This window comes from Danio rerio, chromosome 9, assembly GCF_052040795.2.
Source record: "Danio rerio strain M-AB ecotype USA chromosome 9, GRCz13ab, whole genome shotgun sequence".
NCBI lineage: Eukaryota > Metazoa > Chordata > Actinopteri > Cypriniformes > Danionidae > Danio > Danio rerio.
Genome location: NC_141029.1, coordinates 2,204,700 through 2,225,000, shown reverse-complemented (window position 1 = coordinate 2,225,000; position 20,301 = coordinate 2,204,700). Strand labels below are relative to the sequence as shown.

General features: G+C 32.3%; 1 protein-coding gene across 1 annotated transcript in view; it reads right to left on the bottom strand.

Annotated features, from left to right (window-relative positions):
* The window catches only part of lnpa (limb and neural patterns a), a gene marked incomplete at its 5' end in the record, with an annotated part of 25,587 nt that extends 6,369 nt beyond the window's left edge, over positions 1 to 19,218 (bottom strand). The window contains 9 exon segments of the mRNA NM_199480.1: positions 3,340 to 3,531; positions 4,638 to 4,689; positions 5,294 to 5,377; positions 8,500 to 8,540; positions 8,676 to 8,734; positions 10,267 to 10,454; positions 13,630 to 13,671; positions 14,569 to 14,667; positions 19,119 to 19,218. Coding sequence (NP_955774.1) covers positions 3,340 to 3,531; positions 4,638 to 4,689; positions 5,294 to 5,377; positions 8,500 to 8,540; positions 8,676 to 8,734; positions 10,267 to 10,454; positions 13,630 to 13,671; positions 14,569 to 14,595 — 685 coding nt within the window.
* Between the last annotated feature and the right edge of the window lie 1,083 nt (positions 19,219 to 20,301).

Genomic DNA, 20,301 nt, shown 5'->3' with positions numbered 1-20,301 from the left:
CAAACAAACACACATGCACAAGCACACATGCAAACAGACATAAACACAAGCACAAACAAACACGCGCATACACATATGCAAACACGCACAAATACAAACACACACACACACACGCACGCAGGCACACGCACACACACGCACACACACAAGCATACACATGTGCAAACACGCACAAATACAAACACACACACCCACACACACATACAGACAGACACAGACACACAAAAAAAACATACACATATGCAGAGGTGTACACAAACACACAAACATGCACACACAAGCAAACACGCATAAGCACACCAATGAGTGCACGCAAATACACACACATGGACAGACATACACAAACACAAACATACGCACACACACACACGCATAAGCACACAAAGGAGTGCACGCAAATATACACACACGGACAGACACGCACAAACATACGCACACACAAACAAACATGCACAAGCACACAAAGAAGTGCACGCAAATTTACACACAAGGACAGACACACGCAAACATACGTACATGCACACACACACACACACATACAAACCACACAAACATACGCACACATTAACAAACACACACAAGCACACAAAGGAGTACAAGCAAATTTACACACACGGACAGACACACACATACGCACACACACACACAAACATATGCACACATTAACAAACACGCACAAGCACACAAAGGAGTGCACACAAATATATACACATGAACAGACACTCACAAACATACACGTGCACACACACACACACACACACACACACACACACGTACAAACAAGCGCAGACACGCGCGCAAAAGCACAAAAACATGCATGCATGCAAACACGCACAGACACAAGTACACAAATGCGTGCACAAAAACACGCAAACATGCACAAGCACACACACGCACACAAACCCACAGACACACACACACAAACAGTGGTCAGGGAATTATGGGAAAATCATGGAACTTTAAAAGGGCTGTTCCAGTCATCTAAAGCCAGGAGATTTAATGCAATGTTTTATTCTTCTATATCATGCGTTTGATCCCATTGTTCCTCTATTTATCAGCACCATTTTACTCCTTGCCTGCTTGTCAGCCAGCAGTCATTCAAGTCAAATGCATTCACTAAGCTGTGTCTGTTTGTTTTGCCCGCTCAGCAAACACAACAGTCTTCTGTTCATGATGAATCATATAAACTCAGCTTTGTAGTCAGAGAAAGTCAAGGAATTTGACATCAGGCTCAGAGCGGGAACCCTCACACACACACAGACGTCTCCACAGTAGTGTGCTGGTATCTGTGGCTCAGTGCTGCATGGCCAATGATGACTGATAAGAGGGACAGCTTTTAATAACGACACTGATATGGACCTCCCTCCTTACGCCCGCTGTGATCCACACTCATAATTAATATAATTTTACATCAAGAGCAATCATAGCCAGAAGACTGGTCATTTCTGCCAGACTTGGCATAGTGTGGGATCCCTGCTGCTTACTCATTTACCAGCATATGGAGACGCCGCAGTGGACCAAGGTGCTTTTCACTTCCAATTTCTTGCTAAAGGTGTTTGCTTGAACTGGGCCCAGAAGAGCTCCATACAGCAAAAACCCACGTGACAAACACAGCAGGGCCTGTGTCATCTGTCACTCACTGTTAACAGACGCTCAATTAACCATAAACTAATTACATAAAAAATCCTAAAACTACATTTTCATACGCAAGATGGAAGAGAAATTCACTGTGACTTCTGGCAGTTTTTTAGCATTGTGTATACAAACTTATTACTGATTATTATTTATAATTGACGTTTACTTTTACATGAATCACCAGCCACTTTATTAGGTACACCTGTCCAACTGCTCGGTAACGCAAATTTCTAATCAGCCAATCACATGGCAGCAACTCAATGCATTTAGGCGTGTAGACATGGTCAAGACGATCTGCTGCTGTTCAAAGCGAGCATCAAAATAGGGAAGAAAGAGGATTTAAGTGACTCTGAATGTGGCATGGTTGTTGGTGCCAGACGGGCTGGTCTGAGTATTTCAGAAACTGCTGATCTACTGAGATTTTCACGCACAACCATCTCTAGGATTTACAGACAATGGTCTGACAAAGAAGAAATATCCAGTAAGTGGCAGTTCTGTGGGCGCAAATGCCTTGTTGATGCCAGAGGTCAGAGGAGAATGGTCAGACTGGCTCCAGCTGATAGAAAGGCAACAGTAACTCAAATAAGCACTCGTTACAACCGAGCTCTGCAGAAGAGCATCTCTGAACACACAACACGTCCAACCTTGAGGCGGATGGGCTACAGCAGCAGAAGACTACACCGGGTGCCGCTCCTGTCAGCTAAGAACAGGAAACTGAGGCTACAATTCACACAGACTCACCAAAACTGGACAATAGAAGATTGGAGAAACGTTGCCTGCTCTGATGAGTCTCCATTTCTGCTGACACATTCGGAAGGTCGGGTCAGAATTTGGCATCAACAACATGAAAGCATGGATCCATCCTGCCTTGTATCAGCGGTTCAGACTGGTGGTGGTGGTTTAATGGTGAGGGGGGATTTTCTTGGCACACTTTGGGTCCATTAGTACCAATTTAGCATCAATGCCACAGCCTACCTGAGTATTGCTGCTGACCATGTCCATCCCTTTATGAGCACAGTGTATTCAGCAGGATAACGCACCATGTCATAAAGCATGAATCATCTCAGACTGGTTTCTTGAACAGGACAATGAGTTTACTGAACGCAAATGGCCTCCACAGTCACCAAACTCAATCCAATAGAGCACGTTTGTGATGTGGTGAAACGGGAAATTCACATCATGGATGTGCAGCGGACATATCTGCAGCAACTGTGTGATGCCATCATGTCAATATCTTGTTGAATCTATGCCACAAAGGATTAAGGTAGTTCTGAAGGCAAAAGGGGGTCCAACCCGGTACTAGTAAGGTGTACCTAATAAAGTGGCCGGTGAGTGTTTAAACTTTAGTTATTTGGTATGAGCTCTTTTTAAGTTTAATAGTGGTTGTATGTGAATTTAATAAATTAACTTACTAATTTTTAAAACAATTATATTAGAATTTCGAATATTTCAAGTAGCATTTTGAGTAATTTGGGATGTTTTTATATTTCAGTGCTAACCACTGAGCCACTGTGCTGCCATAATACTTGCATTTCATTGTTATTTTTTAAAAGACGTATTTATATCTTCATAAAGTTAATATATATATATAAAATGTTACTTTTGTAAAGAGTTTAAGACTAGATGAAAAAAGAAATGTGTATATTTATCAGCCAAGGACATTAACACAGCTTTCAATCAGATGAATGAGCAGATGAAACTCACCCATCACAGGAATCGGTGTGCCCGCCGGGGTCCCGGGCCGCCTGATCAGAGCTTGCGGGGTCGAGGCTGACAGACCTTTTTCAGGTGGTCCTCCTGGAGCGGACAGTGGCGTGCCGGGGACTGACGGGCCAGGTACAGGGACTGGAGGAGGACGACCAGTGGGACGAGGAGACACAAGCCGATGACGTAGCTCTGAAAAAAAAAAAAAAAAAACAATAACACAAACGCTCATTGCATCTTATAAATTTCTAAACCCTGTAATATAAAATAAATTGTGTGTGATTAATCACATCCAAAATAAAAGTTTATTTTGACAAAAGAGATGTGTGTGTACATTATATGTACATATATTTATTATGTATATTCACTAGACACACATACATTGGAACAAAACTATACAAAACAATTTTGTTACATACAAATTTAAATGTATATACAATTTGTATCATAGACATGTATATGAAAAAAGCACTACAGTTTTTACTATAAGTTAATATAGTATATTTTCATTTGGGTGTCTGACAACTGAAAATAGATCTAATAGCAGATATTATAAATTAATTATATTAATTATTATAAATTATAGATTCTCAAACATATGCATGCATGTGTATTTATATATTCAGAGTAAGTATACAAAGTACACACAGGTGCATTAGGTCATACATTTTTATTGTGGATGTGATTCATTTCGATTAATCTTTGTCCAGCACTAAAAATAAAACATTTGAGTATACAGCTAAATGTGTCTCTATGTAAACGGCCATAAAAAAGACATAAGCCTTTTTATTATGACAAAAAGTGCAAAAACAAAAGGTGTTCGCATCATTATCATCGTGTCTACATACATTACCCACCTGTTTAATAAACGCACGGTTGAATAACACTTTACATCCCTCAAAATGGTCTATAGTGTTAAAACTAGTGTTTTAACCATACTGACACTGACACCTCCAATAGAGATAAAGATGTTGCACAATCAACTAAAGTGTTGCTAGAATAGTTTTTTTTTGTGAATGGACAATGTATATATATATATATATATATATATATATATATATATATATATATATATATATAATTTTTTTTTTTTTATTGCATCACCAATATATATTGAGATCATGTCCATGTCTTTTGCGATGAGTCTATATATTAATTATTGTAAAAGGCCTAGATTTCATCCAGTTTTACCCACATGGCATGTCACTAAAACAATTTACTAAACTCTGATAAAAGATTATGAAGCATATATATCTCCAATTTCTAGCTTTAGAGGTGGACTGGATTTGATTGCTCACCTTGGCCTTGTCTTGGAGTGGCAGTCGGGCCAATGGGTTGAGTCTCTAACTCCTTCAGAGAAAAAAAAAAAAACACACACACACATTAAATCCATCACATCTGTATTAAAGGGGAACTATTATGCAAAAGTCAATTTAACCACAATTTAATTGGTTTAAACACAGTTGTGTGGGAACAGTCTGTGAATATAACCAGCTTCTAATGGTAACCATGTATATATTATTTTTATTATAATCACACTTGATAAAAGCCGTCTGCAGAAACACTTTGATTGACATTCTCCATTTGTATGACGTCATTAGAGGGGGGAAACCCCGCCCACTAGTGACCATCTCTCCCTCATTAGCATAGGATGTTAGTTTTGTTTCTGTATCTGACACTGCTGATACACAGGCATTCATAGCTCCTCCCTCTTTGGAAAAAAGAGCATAATCTCATTTGAATTTAAAGCGACAGTCACCAATATGCCACATTTAGTGTCAAAGTGTAAAAGGGTCAGTTTCAGAGAGTTAGAAAACATTATATGCGTGTTATTTTGAGCTGAAACTTCACGTAAACACTCTATGGACGTCAGACTTATTTTACATTATTTTACATCTTGTAAAAAGGAGCATGTTTTGATAAGCAAGATGATGAATTTGAATATAATACTTACAAGCTTCTTCTTTGAGTCTGGGTCAAAGCGTTCAAGAATCAGCTTGGCATTTTTATAGGTCTCCGTTTCCATCACTTGTTCAAGCTGAAATAAAGTGAAAATATGACAATCCCATCAGCACAATTACATCAAACAGTAATGAATGCTGAATAATCATAACAATATCCGGAATTTCAAATCATTTTAATTTATGGTAACTGTCCAATAAAGGGTTAATCTTGCGCCTTTTGGGGGGGGGGTGGTTAAAGGCAGAAACTAATTTGGTCCGTTTCCTCACATCTACGGTTCAGTTTCATCTTAAAACTTCATTTCAGGCTAAGAGCAAATAGTGCTAATTATTTAACTTTAATGAATAGAATAATTACAAGCCCTACTGCGATAATGGGGAGTGTGAAAATCCATCAGCTGTAATTATTGAAAGTTATTAGACATGACAGTGGATGACAAGCAATTTCTCAGATTTATTTCCTCCCATCACTAAACACTATTAATTTAAAGACAAGTCGTTAGCCAAGCACTTTACCAAGTAAAGTCTCTGTGCCAATTACCCGCTGTCTTCATTGATTTCAGATTATTTATTAAGAGCAGAAATGATCTCTTTCTCTCGCTGACAGCAGAGGAGCTCGATATGATGAGAAGGAAAACAGGACGTTGTTTTCCTGGCATTAGTGTAAAGCTAACAGTAGAGGGAAGCACCCTGACTGGGTAAAATTACTAGCTCGCTCATATTAAAATGTTATGATGTATGCATATATGAGAGGACATGCACTCAAGCAGTTTTAATATGACTTGTGGAAGCTATTTTAACAGCATTGTGTGTCTAGAGTCATATTGGAGTGATATGAAAGATAACAAGCATCTTTTTTAAAAAATTCCTTCACATTACATCAGGAGGAGGTGTCACGGTGGCACAGCGGGTAGCACGATCGCCTCACAGCAAGAAAGTCACTGGTTCGAGCTTCGTCTGGGTCAGTTGGCATTTCTGAATGGAGTTTGCATGTTCTCCAATTTGACATAGCAGCATTGTTTTCCCCACCCACCATTATTGATTGATAGGCGCATATTATAATGTGTCAGTATTAACTTGTATAAAAATGTCCACATGACAGGATTTGCAAAGAAACTTAGATTAAAAGATCTGTTCCAACTCTGTGATCAAACTGGTCAGGTATAGCTGTATAGTTTACACAACTATAAACAAGGACGCTTCAATCACACAACAGGAGTCCCGATTTGAGAACGCTAAATCAGGTTTATTTTGAACAGTAACTTGGCTATAAATATCTCTAACCAGAAGCATATTTACCCATTTGCATACTGTCAAATAATGGACACCAGATTCTTCACTGCATAATTTAAATATTCTAATTGAAGAGCAGCGAATGAATCTCTCATTTAGATTTTTCATTTGACTACATTACATAACAGAGGTGTCACTTTAAAAATGCACAGATAGTGAAAGCATTCAATAATTTTTTTGTTAATTTAAGACAAAATTGTGTTTAAAAGAAAACCCACCAAGATGGACATGTTTAGACATTATTATTATTATTATTATTATTATCATCATTATCATTATTATCATTATTATTATCATCATTATAAAAATCATTATTATTCTCATTATTAATATTATTATTATTATTATTATTATTATTATTGTCATTATTATCATTATTATTATTTTTATCATTATTATCATTATTATTATTATTATCATCATCATTATAAAAATTATTATTATTCTCATTATAATATTAATATTATTATTATTATTATTGTCATTATTATTATTATTATCGTTATTATCATCATTATTATTATTATCATTATTATTGTTATTATCATCATTATTATTATCATTATTATTGTTATTATCATTATTATTACTATCATTATTATAATTATTATCATCATCATCATTATTATTATTGTTATTATCATCATTATTATTACTATCATATTATCATCATCATCATTATTATTATTATCATTATTGTAATTATCATTATTATTATTATATTATTATTATCATCATCATCATCATCATCATTATTATTATTATTATAATTATTGTAATTATTATTATTATTATTATTATTATTATTATTATTATTATTATTATAATTATCATTATTGTAATTATCATTACTATTATTATATTATTATCATCATCATCATCATTATTATTACTATCATTATTATCATCATCATAATCATTATTATTTTTGTTATTATTATTATTTTAATTATCATTATTGTAATTATCATTACTATTATTATATTATTATTATTATCATCATCATCATCATCATCATCATTATTATTATTATAATTATTGTAATTATTATTATTTTTATGTGTATGAGTCTGTTCAAACACACTACTTAAGACCCAGAGTATCCACTTTCGCTTTGCTTCAAACAACGTATTCAGAATTCGTTTTGGAAATAGCATCTATTTATCAATATGGATTGCGTCTGACAGTCACGCACCGCTACATGATCGACTGTTTTGAGGATTGCATGAGAGGGGCAATGGCGCCTGTAATAGAAAGTAAGGGAATCCTGCCATTTTTATTTTTATTTCAAAGTGTTTTCATGCCTAAATAAAATAAAAGTACAGAACAGATTCACATTTAAGAGGAAGGGGCATCCCCTGGTGGTTCGGCGGTATGGGTTGCGTATAGGGAGGATCGGCTCTTGTTTATTGCCACCCTTCATAGATATGGGAAAATACATTTACAGGATGATAGCGGGATAGAATTGCAAAAGGCAGGAGAATCCTGGGAAAAATAAGGGGGTTGACAGGTATGCACATTTGAGCAACAAAACACAACCTGTTATATGTGCACGCATGTGTGTGCGCGCACACTGCGATCATTGCAATTGCATTTGTGTGTTGCTTATTCATCTTATCGTGGTATTTGTGACTGAGTTTATCATTACATCCTACCCCATTTATACCTCTCAGAAATTAAATGTTATAACCTGCTTATTTGCCTTTAAAGCCACAGGCAAAAAAAAACACAATAATCTCTCACCCAAAAACGTACATTTTTAACAGGCTATATAATAAACGATCTGATGTGTATTTTAACGCTGAAACGTCACAGACATTTGTAAAAAGGCCAAACAGAAGAACAAACACAAAACAGACAAAAAGCAGCCTAAAATTAAAAGACACAACAGCAGAAAGTTACTCACTATTTTCTTTTTCTCTGCTTTCAGCTCTTCTAACTTTTCATCTAAGAAACAAAACAGTAAATAAAAACAACAGAATTGAACCTGTAGGTATAATTCATCACACTGAATTAAACAGACAATACAGAAAAACAGAACTCATAATGAGATCATCTAAAACCCAGGAAGGAAAATCTTACTGTTTCTCTCTGTTCGCTTGTTGTATAAAACTATCAGCAGTTTCCTCAGCAGCCAAATCCTTCAGAAGAGAAAAGGAAAGTTATTAATATGAATCTTTATTAATCTTAACATTACTTTCAGCTTGTTGACAGGAAACATTTACCATTCATTAAGTTCCACTTAAGACTTTTATTAAAAAATTAGAAAGAACATTAAATTAAAAAAAATACAAAACAAATAAAATTACAATTAAAATGAAAACAAGACACACAAATCCAAACTATTATTACAAACTACAATATTTACTCAAAAATAAAACAAATTATTAGGTGACAAGAAAATTAAAGTAGTTAATACAAATGAGATACCTGGAGAAATACAGACAAACTATACACTTACAATAAAAAATAAGGCATGAAAATCTAAATTACTAAAAAAACATTCAAACAGTTACTCAATCATAATAACAACAACACTAATACAAATAAGACAAGAAATAAAAACTTCACTTAAAAAATTATCAAATTGTATACATGTATTATGTACTTAAAATTTTTATATACATATTTATATTATATTTTTTATTTACTATGTCTGATAATATTATCAATATTAATATTATAATTATAAATATAATTTAAACAATATTGCCAATATTATTAGCCCCTTTAAGTTATATATCTTTCATAAGTCTACAGAACAAACCATCATATTACAACTTAACTAATTACCCTAACCGGCCTAGTTAACCTAATTAACCAAGTGAAGCCTTTAAATGTCACTTTAAGCTGTATAGAAGTGTCTTGAAGAATATCTAGTAAAATATTTTGTGCTGGCATCATGACAGAAATAAATAAGTATTTAATAATTTATTGCTTTAAATAGCCAATCATGGCAAAAATAATTCTAAATAATATAATAAAATAAACCATTAAAAAATAAGTTTTTATATCAGTCTATTGACTATCTTCATTGCAAAAACAATTCAGAATAATATAATATAATATAATATAATAAAATATAATATAATAAAACTATATCATATAAATTCAAACAAACAAAAGTTATATGACATCAGACTTTTGGCATTTAAATGCTACAAAACTCCTTAGACAAAACTTTACCAAATAATTTAATAAGTGAGTTCACTTCATAGAAAAATCTACGAAAATTTAAAGAAGGACAGTCCACTGAATGGTTAACAAAGGGAGAAATCTCGCAAAACATCCTCGAGCAGGGTCTTACCCATTTGGTAGAACAAAATATATTGAATTTACTACCATTCTTCAATTTATTTATTTATTTTTTGCCACATCAGCAACTTATGGCTGTTTCACTGCAAGATCAATATAAATAAAAACCATTACATGATAGAATCAACTTCATATTTCAATAAAAGAAGATATAGATGATTTAAAAATATAAATAAATAAGTTAAATTCACAAAAACTGTATACTAAAAGTTACATATGATTTTTTAATTCAACATTTGTTAAATTACTTAAAGTCTGTCCTGGTAATACCCTTTTAAAACATCTAAAGTGTTTTCATTATAAAAATCTTGTCTTAATGGTACTTAAACTTTTTGATAGTCTGAATTTACATACTTACAGCAGAGGGAACAGTAAGAAGGGTGATGCCACTATTAATTTTCCTATCATCCGCTCCGGGATGTACCACGCGTATACGACTGCACAGGCCATCAGGTACAGCAGAGCGGAGTACAACAGCAGTCTGTAAACCCATAGCTTCAGCTGCTTATGGTTCTTCTCTCTGTATTCCTCAAGGACCTGGATATCCTGAGAGAAAGAGGGAAAAAAGAGATCAATAAAACACAACATAAGGACTGGAGGTAGTCAGCTTCATTCAATCCTTGAACCTTTGTTTGAATTACGTTTAAAATAAATAAATAACCAAATCAATCAATTCATTTAAAATATATATATATATATATATATTTATATATTTTAATTAACTTATTAATTATTTAAAAAATATATTTTATTAATAAATTTTAAATAAATAAATAAATGTATTATTAATAAATAAATTAATTAATTAAAAAGTATAAATAAATTAATAAATTAAGTAAAATATTTGTATTAATAAAAATAAACAATAAATAAATAAATACATGTATTATTTTTTTATTTAAATTATATAAATTTAAAAAATTATATATATAATTTATAAAATAATAAAATAAAATAAAATAATATAAAATAATATTATTTATAAAAATAGTTAAAAATAAAAAAAAATAATTTATTAATTAATAAAAATGTTTAAATAAATAAATTAAATAATTAATTAAAAATGAATAAATTAAAAATGAATTAAAAACAAATTAAATAATTATTTAAAAATAAATAAATAAAAATTACAAATAAATTATCTATTTAATAATAAATAATACATTTGGTTTCAAAAAAAATTCTGACAAAAGTGTAAGCTAATGTTTTTATTTGAATTAATCACTTAATCACAATTTTAGACAATAATTCATTATTATAGTAGTGTTTGCGCAGGTTCATAGGAACCAATGAACTACATTTGTAACAGAACTTGCAATCTTAGTTGGCTAATAACTATGATTTTGGGAAACGCACTCCCATGCTTACACCACCAACACACCAGACACTTTAATGCACACATTTTTACTAATAAAACGTAATTGAGATAAATGAAAAAAAAAATCATTTTAAAGAATTGCAATTAATAACCATGATGATCAGACAATAATTCAGCATTCGTAACAGGCCTAAATATGCACAGTCAAAGATGTAGAAGTGGAGTATTGAGATCCATCATATGAGGGTGTGTTTTCAGCAGGAACAGATCAAATAACAGGATGCATGACGGCCTAAAGACACTGAAACACTGATGATACACTTTAAAATATCCTCCGGCATACAGTAAGCGTAGATGGAAAACCTGTTTTGTCAGAACTTGAATCAAATCTCTATGACCTAGATATCTAAAGCAGAAGTTCATAGAGGCTCTGATCACAGCCCGCAACATTAATTTAATAACACAAAGATCTAATCTTGTCTAAATACAAAACCAGGTCAAATGGCTTAAAAATCACATGCTTTGGCATTTAAACAGCAAATGTACAAACAAATCATTCATACAGTGCTCAGCTGACCTGAAGAGACCTCTGAGTGAGCTACTACTGTAAACCCCATCCTAAAATAACTCATGACACATGCACTGGGCGTTTACAGTGCATGGCTGACATTTGTGTCCGTCTGTAACTGTGTGTTATTCTCTTATCCTGTTTGTCTCCCATCTTTCAAACCATCTCCGACCTTTGTTATTTCTCCCAGGAAACTCCCATAATTTATATGACCCAAGCTACTTATGAAAAATCTCTTTTCTGTCCATATTTGTCAAGTTGCCAGATCTTGTATGAAGCTCAATACCTTTAAAGTATTCCAATTTCAAAAGCATTTCTTTTACCTCAATCTGGCAACATATGCATTGCACTGTAGGCAAACTACAAAGCATTAACATCACTTTAAATATTACTGTTGATTTAAACGGCAAAATTAAGTCCAAGGTACTCGAATAATGTTGATAAAAATATTTTAAAAGTTATTTATTAACATGGCTATTCCTTAAAACTGCGCCTATGCATTTCGGCAAGTAACCCTGATAAAAGCAACTGTTTGCCAAAATGCATAGGCACAGTTTTAAGCAAAAGCCATGTCAATAATAGCTTTTAATATATTTTTTCCACGTTTTTTAAAATGCCTTGGACTGATTTTTTGTGTATATTATGATGAATCCCTTACCCAAAGAGCACTGACACATAATTAAGCTACACCTAAGCACTTTTTGTTTGATTTTAGACTACTGTTGGTTTGTTTGTTTATATAGAGCAACATCAGCAACTCACGACAATTTTATGGCAGGATCTATATAGATAAAAATAAAACAAATAATAACAACGTAATAATTCAGTAAGAGATCATTCATATATATATATATATGTGTGTGTGTGTGTGTATAACTGCATGAGGAAACCTTCAATTTTAAGTAGTAGTAGATATTTTACACTCACAACAGCTGGTGATGATTTAAATAAAATACTAAAAACAACACTTTGTTATTTAAATATCAAAGCATTTTTTAACTCAATCTGGCAAAATATGCATTCACTTTAAATATTATTGCTGGTTTGTTTGTTTGTTTATTTATTTATTTATTTATTGCAACATATGGCTATTTAATGGCAAGATCTATACAGATTACATATATACACATGGCTATTTCACAGATCTATATAGATTAAAAAAATATTACAATAATAACAACACCCTAATTCGGTAAGAGATCATATTGTTGCTGACTAACTGCAAAAGGGTACCTTCAAAATCAGGTAGTAGTAGATAATTTAAACTCACAACAGTTACAACTGGTGATAAATAATACACAACAAACATTATTCAACACTTCATAATGTTCTCAAAGCATTTTTTACCTCAATCTGGCAACATACGCATTCACCTCAAATATTATTGTTGGTTTGTTTGTTTATTTTTTTTCATTGCAACATCAGCAACGTATGACTACTTCATGCATCTATATAAATAAAAACATTACAATAATAACAACGTCATGATTCAGTTAGAGATCATGTTGTTGGTTAACTGCAGAAGGACACTTTCGATATTAGGTAGTATTAGTAGAGATTTTAAAGTCACAATAGCTGGTGATGACTTTAATAAAATACAAAAAACAACACTTCATCATTATAACATTAATTATAATCATAATAACAATCCCTACCATCTTTTTAAACGTGTTTAAAATCATTCACTATTTAAAACATCATTCTGAATTATCAGGACAGTCCCATAAACATGATTAAACACATGGACGTTGCAGAACATTCATAAAGCTGAATGCTTCAGTATCATAAAAGACAGAAAGAGTGATAGCAGAAAATCATTAGATAAGTATTTTTACCTTATCAAGACCCTCCAAGACCTCTACAGTGGATGGTTTAGCCTGGAAATGGACACACAAGTGTTAGCAAGAAAAAAACTCTCAGAATAAAACAACCTCAGCACAACTAAAACTGGTAGGAAGTGAATCAAAGGGTGTCTGTGTTTGAAGTTTATAATCAAGTCACATTAACTAACATGAACTCTTAATCCATGCATGTGCCCATGGACAACCTTATTCTGGACAGGTACATTTTTAGGAATTGCCAACAATATATTATAAAACTAAAATTTCTATTTATTTTAGTTTATGCCAAAAGTGATTAGAATATTTAGTTGTTCCTGTTCCAGAAAGGGGGCAGCATGGTGGTTCAGTGGTTAATGTCGCCTCACAGCAAGAAGGTCGCTAGTGCAGACTGGAGCAGGCATTTCTGTGTGGAGTTTGCATGTTCTCCATATGTTGGCATGGGTTTCCTCCGGGTGCTCCGGTTTCCCTGACAGTCCAAACACATGCGCTATAGGTGAATTGATTGACTAAATTGGTGTGTGTGTGTGTGTGTGTGTGTGTGTGTGTGTGTGTGTGTGTGTGTGTGTGTGTGTGTGTGAGAGAATAATTGCAAGATTGTATGAGTGTTTCCCAGTACTGAGTTGCGGCTGGAAGGGGATCTGCCATTTAAAACATAGGCTGGAATAGTTGGCGGTTCATTACGCTGTGGTGAGCTCTGACAAAAAAACAGACTAAGCTGAAGTAGAATGAATGAATGAATGAAGGTTGTTTAGTTGAAAACCTTCTGCAAATGACCCTATAAAAGGGACTGACTCATGTTTGCTGTCATGACGAACTCTGCTGATCTTTTACATTTGGAACAAGTTTTAGATCTTTTTATTTTGGTTTTCTTTTAGCAAACAGGCCTTCAAAGTAAATCCTTAACAAGACTAAATGACAGGAGCACATACTTACCCTCCACCGAGACACCACAGCCCCCATCCTGTGAGGGCAGTCCTTCCTCTCAGAGCCTGGCTTCTGTTACACTTATTACTCCAGGCCAAAGCCACACACCTGTTCACACAATGAAGGAAACATTACACTAACAAACAAGCTCATGATAGATTGGTTTTCTACTTGATTTGATATGATATGAGGATTAGAGAACGGATTATAAAGACTCTGTAGACTTTTAATTATAAATAGCAGTCGCGTACAGATACAAATGTAAGAATATTGCAGCATTATCAATAAACAACAAAAACAAATGCTAATTGAGGCTTTTATAAGAACAAACGCATGATGCTGGTACTCCTCAATTTCACACAGGAGTAGATCAGTAACCACAGATGTAGATTAATTACCTAATTATTTGGATATCTTTATATCTAATTAATAATATTCACTTATCTAATTTAATTATTTAAATCAAGCATCAACATGAGCATGTACAAACGTTGTCCTAATTTTCAACAGCACATCTATTTATAGTTGAAGTCAGAATTATTAGCACCCCTGAATTATTAGACCCCGTTTATTTTTTTCCCCAATTTCTGTTTAACGGAGAGAAGATTTTTTTTTACACATTTCTAAACATAATAGTTTTAATAACTTATTTATTCAAGACACTTCTATAAAGCTTAAAGTGACATTTATCTTAACTAGTTTAATTAGGTTAAGTAGGCAGGTTAGGGTAATTAGGCAAGATATTGTATAATGATGGTTCGTTCTGTAGACTATCAAAAAAATATTTAGCTTAAGGGGCTAATAATATTGACCTTAAAATGGTCCCTAAAAAAATAAAAACTGATTTTATTCTAGCTAAAATAAAACAAATAAGACTTTCTCCAGAAGAAAAAATATTATCAGACATACTGTGAAAATTTCCTGAATCTCTTAAACATCATTTGGGAAATATTTTAAAATAAATAAATAAATAAAGAGGCTAATAATTCTGACTTCAACTGTATATCTTTACCATTTCAAAATGATGAAATATAAATAAACTTTGAGAACTGCTTCACTTGAAACATAAAACCGTTCTTTACGATAAATATCACTTGACCTTATATTTTGTTTTCTGAAGAAATAGCATGCATTAAATCACATTTTAAAAGTGCAAACACTTTCTGTAATCACTGTCTCTAAGGTTGTTTCTATAAAGGATACAGCTGCAGACAGAATTTAATAATAATTATTTATATAATTTATTGAAATACCTATTTTTGTATTTTATTAAGGTATACCCCAACCCCAACTCTAAACCAAACCCTCAAGGTAATGTAAAACAGTAATTATAACTAATTATTATATTAATAATATATGAGCAATTCCATGAAAATGTCAACCTTATCATGAAAAAATAAAACTTTTGACCAAAATAACAAAACCTATTTAAATTTGCTTATTAAGGTCTATATTTTATTGTTTTGATGTGCTCTTGTTGAATTTTATAGGAAATTGATTTGTTTATCCATGAAATACGAGGATTGTGCCAGTGGTAAATTTCATTATCATCCAACCACTTTTCATGCTTTCATAAAAGGAGTTAAAGTCTCACCTTTTCCATGCTTTATGTTAACAGTAATCATTCTGCAGAAGGATTGGAGTCTGTAGTATAAATAATTACCCTTACTTTTTCATAACATTATTGCCCTTTTGATTTATAAGCTACATATTTAAGACATCACGCAGCTTCTGTCACGTTTCACATCCGTAACTATTTAATGAAAAAGTTTATTTCTATTTTATTAACATCTACACCAACTCTAACCCATCACAGTAATGTAAAAATAAAAAATATATTTTGTTGTAGTGTAATAACAAAAATGATGCTATATTGATGTGACTATCAGCAGCTGTATCCCTTCTAGACTTCAGCGTCTCTTGCACAGGCAGATTTAGATGCACAAGATGAGTGATATCAGATGTCACCATGGCTCACACAAAATCTGGAGGCTCTGAAAAGTAACAAGACACTCCTCTATTTTAAACCACACAGTCCTCAAGAGCACAAACAGAGGTGCCTTAAACCCCATTGACTCTGAGTAAATGGATTTATTAATCAAGTTCAATAATAAGAGCTGAATCCAAGAGCATGTAGATGTGGTACATTGGGGTAAAATTGGTTCAATAATCACACATTCAGACTTTCATCTTCTTAATACAATATCAGAAAAGTATTCAAAATAAGATTAATCATATCAGCAGCCAATTACTATCAAAACACATTGCTTACCAGGGTTTCTGCAGGGTTCACAGAGTTAAATTTAAGACTTTAAGACATTTTTAAGACCACTATGAGTGAAATTTTAGACTCATTAAGGGCTAAAGGCTAAGGAATATTTCAAAAGCCCAGATAGAAAAGATTTTTATCTGCCTTATCAAAAAATATTATAATTTAACACATTTAATAATACAATAATAGATTAATAATAATAATATACATTTATATATGGTAGATTTTAGTTCTTAGCTAAATATTTTAAATATCGTGTAAAAACAAGCAAGCTCTACTTGTGTCCATTCCACACACTTTTCTTTCCCAACATAAACTTTCTTTAAAATAAAAAACAAATGTTTTAAAAAAAATTTAAAAACATAATAAACTAAATCTATGCACAACAATCTGACCAGGTCAGTGCCCTCAGCAGTAAATGCATAGAGAACTTTTAAAGAAATGTTAATGTAAGGAAATAATTAAACAAATATGATAGAGTTAAAAAAAAAAAAACCTTTTAAAAAAAAAAGTTTTATTGAGATGGATTGTTGTTGATTGTATGGGTTTTGGTTAAATTGGGTAGCAATACATGAACAAAGAAAAATTAAGACTTGTTTAAAAAAGATTTAAGACTAACAATGTGATTACCTAGGCTAAAAGATGTAACCATTTTATAAGATGTAAAAAATAAAATAAAAAAAAACAGCGACTGCTAGCCAGTTTTGAGGAAAACACCATGCTGTGGGCCACACACTGTTGAACATCAACTAAACTAACAAAATAATTGTTGGATTTAGAGTGTAATGTTAAGAACTTTTTTATATAAAATGTTTTTAATAGAAAATATTTAATAGAAAAAAAATTATTTTATTGCTGATAATGCAAATAAATGCAGTGTATAATAATGAATAATAATGTAAATACATCTGAATGTGTTTATCCAATAGATAAATACATAGGTAAGCATGTGCTATATATATATATATATATATATATATATATATATATATATATATATATATATATATATATATATATATATATATATATATAAATATATATATATATATATATATATTATAACTATTTTAAACACTATTTAAAGTAAACTGAATTTAAATTAATTGTTTGAAATCAGTCTTTTTAAGCATGTGTTACAACTAACTCTGTGACAACTTGCCCCACAGGTTGGGTAAATATTAAAATTTTTACTGCTGGCACTTTTAGCAATATTGTACAGAAACCATAGATCCGGAGGTCATACTTAGTGTTCATTTGTATGAGAGGCTAGTGTATTACTGTAAAAAAAAAAAGTGTTACTATGTGCCCCGCTCTCCCCTAGTAAACAATATTGGGACAAATATAGGGAACTTCAATAGAGGTAAAGTTGGTTTTATATTCACACATTCAGACTTTTTCTTTAATAATATAATTTCATAAAAGTAATATTTGCAACCTCTAAATAGCGAAATCATATTAGCAGCCAACGATTATCAAAGTACAACACTGTTCACAGTCAGATCAAAGGTGTTAATGTTGTTTAGAAGTCATACTTGCAGGTTATTTCAGACCGAATATTAAGTACTATGGTAAACAATATAGGGAGCGTGTCACAAGTTGTCACTGAACGAATGTGTGAATATTAAAAAAAAAAAAAACCTCTATGGAGCTTTATAGATATCATAGTGCTTAACTACTTTTTAAAAGAGTTTCAGTTACAAAAACAACGTGTTGTGCTCACAAAAGTGCGTCGTGATAATTAATCTGTATTAAAGTTATATATAAAACCAACTTTACGTTACCTCAATCAGTGCATGAGTACATGAGGACCAGTGAAAGTCACTTTATTTATAACTTCATTCAGCCACACTCTTTCAACTTAAGAAGCGTTTAGCTCGAAAAACTAACCAAACGTTTTATATTTATATATGACTGCGACGTCTTTTATAAACACAATCGACCAATACACCTAAACAATGCTAATTAATAAAGTTAAAATAAGAAAACAACAGCTATGAATGACTATAACTCGCTTTCTGTTTGTACAGAGCGCTTTGTAGGCGTTATTAAAGATAAACTCGACCACATTTGGTGCTTCCTAAAACTATACAAGTAGAAACACTATAACTTTTAATGGCGGATTAAACAATAACCACTTTGATACAGTTTAACTTGCAACTGTCAGCTGATACAGCGGAAATGATAAGACGACATGTTGTGTTTCGCGCACGCACTATGACGCGACTTTAAAGTGCATAACCACGCCACAAACTATCGCAAAACACATAAACTGAAGGAGCCTCACCCGTGAATAAGAAATCCAGCGGAGACCTGCAATATTATTCCTCTACTTGAGTAGTGGACGTCACCAAAGTGTTCCCACAACCCCGCGCGGCACGGACTTCCTCTCCTTCACTGCTCTGTCACGTGATCAATGTTTTTTTTTTTCTCTCAAAGCGCGGGAACATTGAATGAATAATAGGAATGAATGAAGTCCACGTCACCGCAGAAATTATTTGATTTATTTGAAAAACAGGTATGCTTTGCTAATATTCTGTATTTCTTTTAGAACATAGTCTATAGTAATATAACAGAAAATATCTCAATTATATTTAAATATTAATACTCAACAAATATATAATGTAAAAGCTGTTTTATAACTGAGGATTTTAGAAATGTTACATAAACACATCCTTAATAAAAAGCATGCCATTAAAGTCTGCGTGAATCGGGCTTTTATTTTAGTTTGTTGGTGTACCTCCAACTGAAATTGAATATTGAGTAGGAGGCGGTGCTTTATTTTGTGCGTCGCTTCTTCATAGCAAACTAACCTCAAGAGAGCATATTACTATCCACAAATGCAAATTTACTAATACTAAACCATATTTTCCTGTGTTTTTGCAAGAATTTAGTCATTATATACAATTAATTTCATTATCTAAAAATAAGAAAGCAAACAGAACTATTTCATTTTGTAATGACTTTAATTTATGTACTGTTCTTGATTCTTAAATGTCTTACCCTCAAGTTTATATCATGTTCTTTATTTTTATTTTATTTTTCTGTCTTTCTCTCTCATATCTCTTTTCATTGACAATGTAATTCATATTCTGCATTGTAAACAAATATTGTTACAAACTTGTCAACTGTTTTTTTTGCAAATAAAAAAAAAAAAAAAAAAAAGAGCATATTACTATGCAGTTGCTATAGAAACCCGTCAACTTAAGGTCCGCCACTCCAAACCCGGAGGTAAATATTCAGATAGTATTATTATTGTTTCAGTTTGATTTCAAGGCGACTTTGAATTTATAGTATAATCAACTAATAAACATAACGTTATGAATAATAAAGTCAACACAAGATATGAGGTATTAAAGAGTTTGGAAGACACTGGATGCACTTTAAAAGTTTGGACCCTGCAGCAACTGTGTGATGCTATCATGTCAATATGGAGCAAAATCTCCGGGGAATATTTCCAGTACCTAATA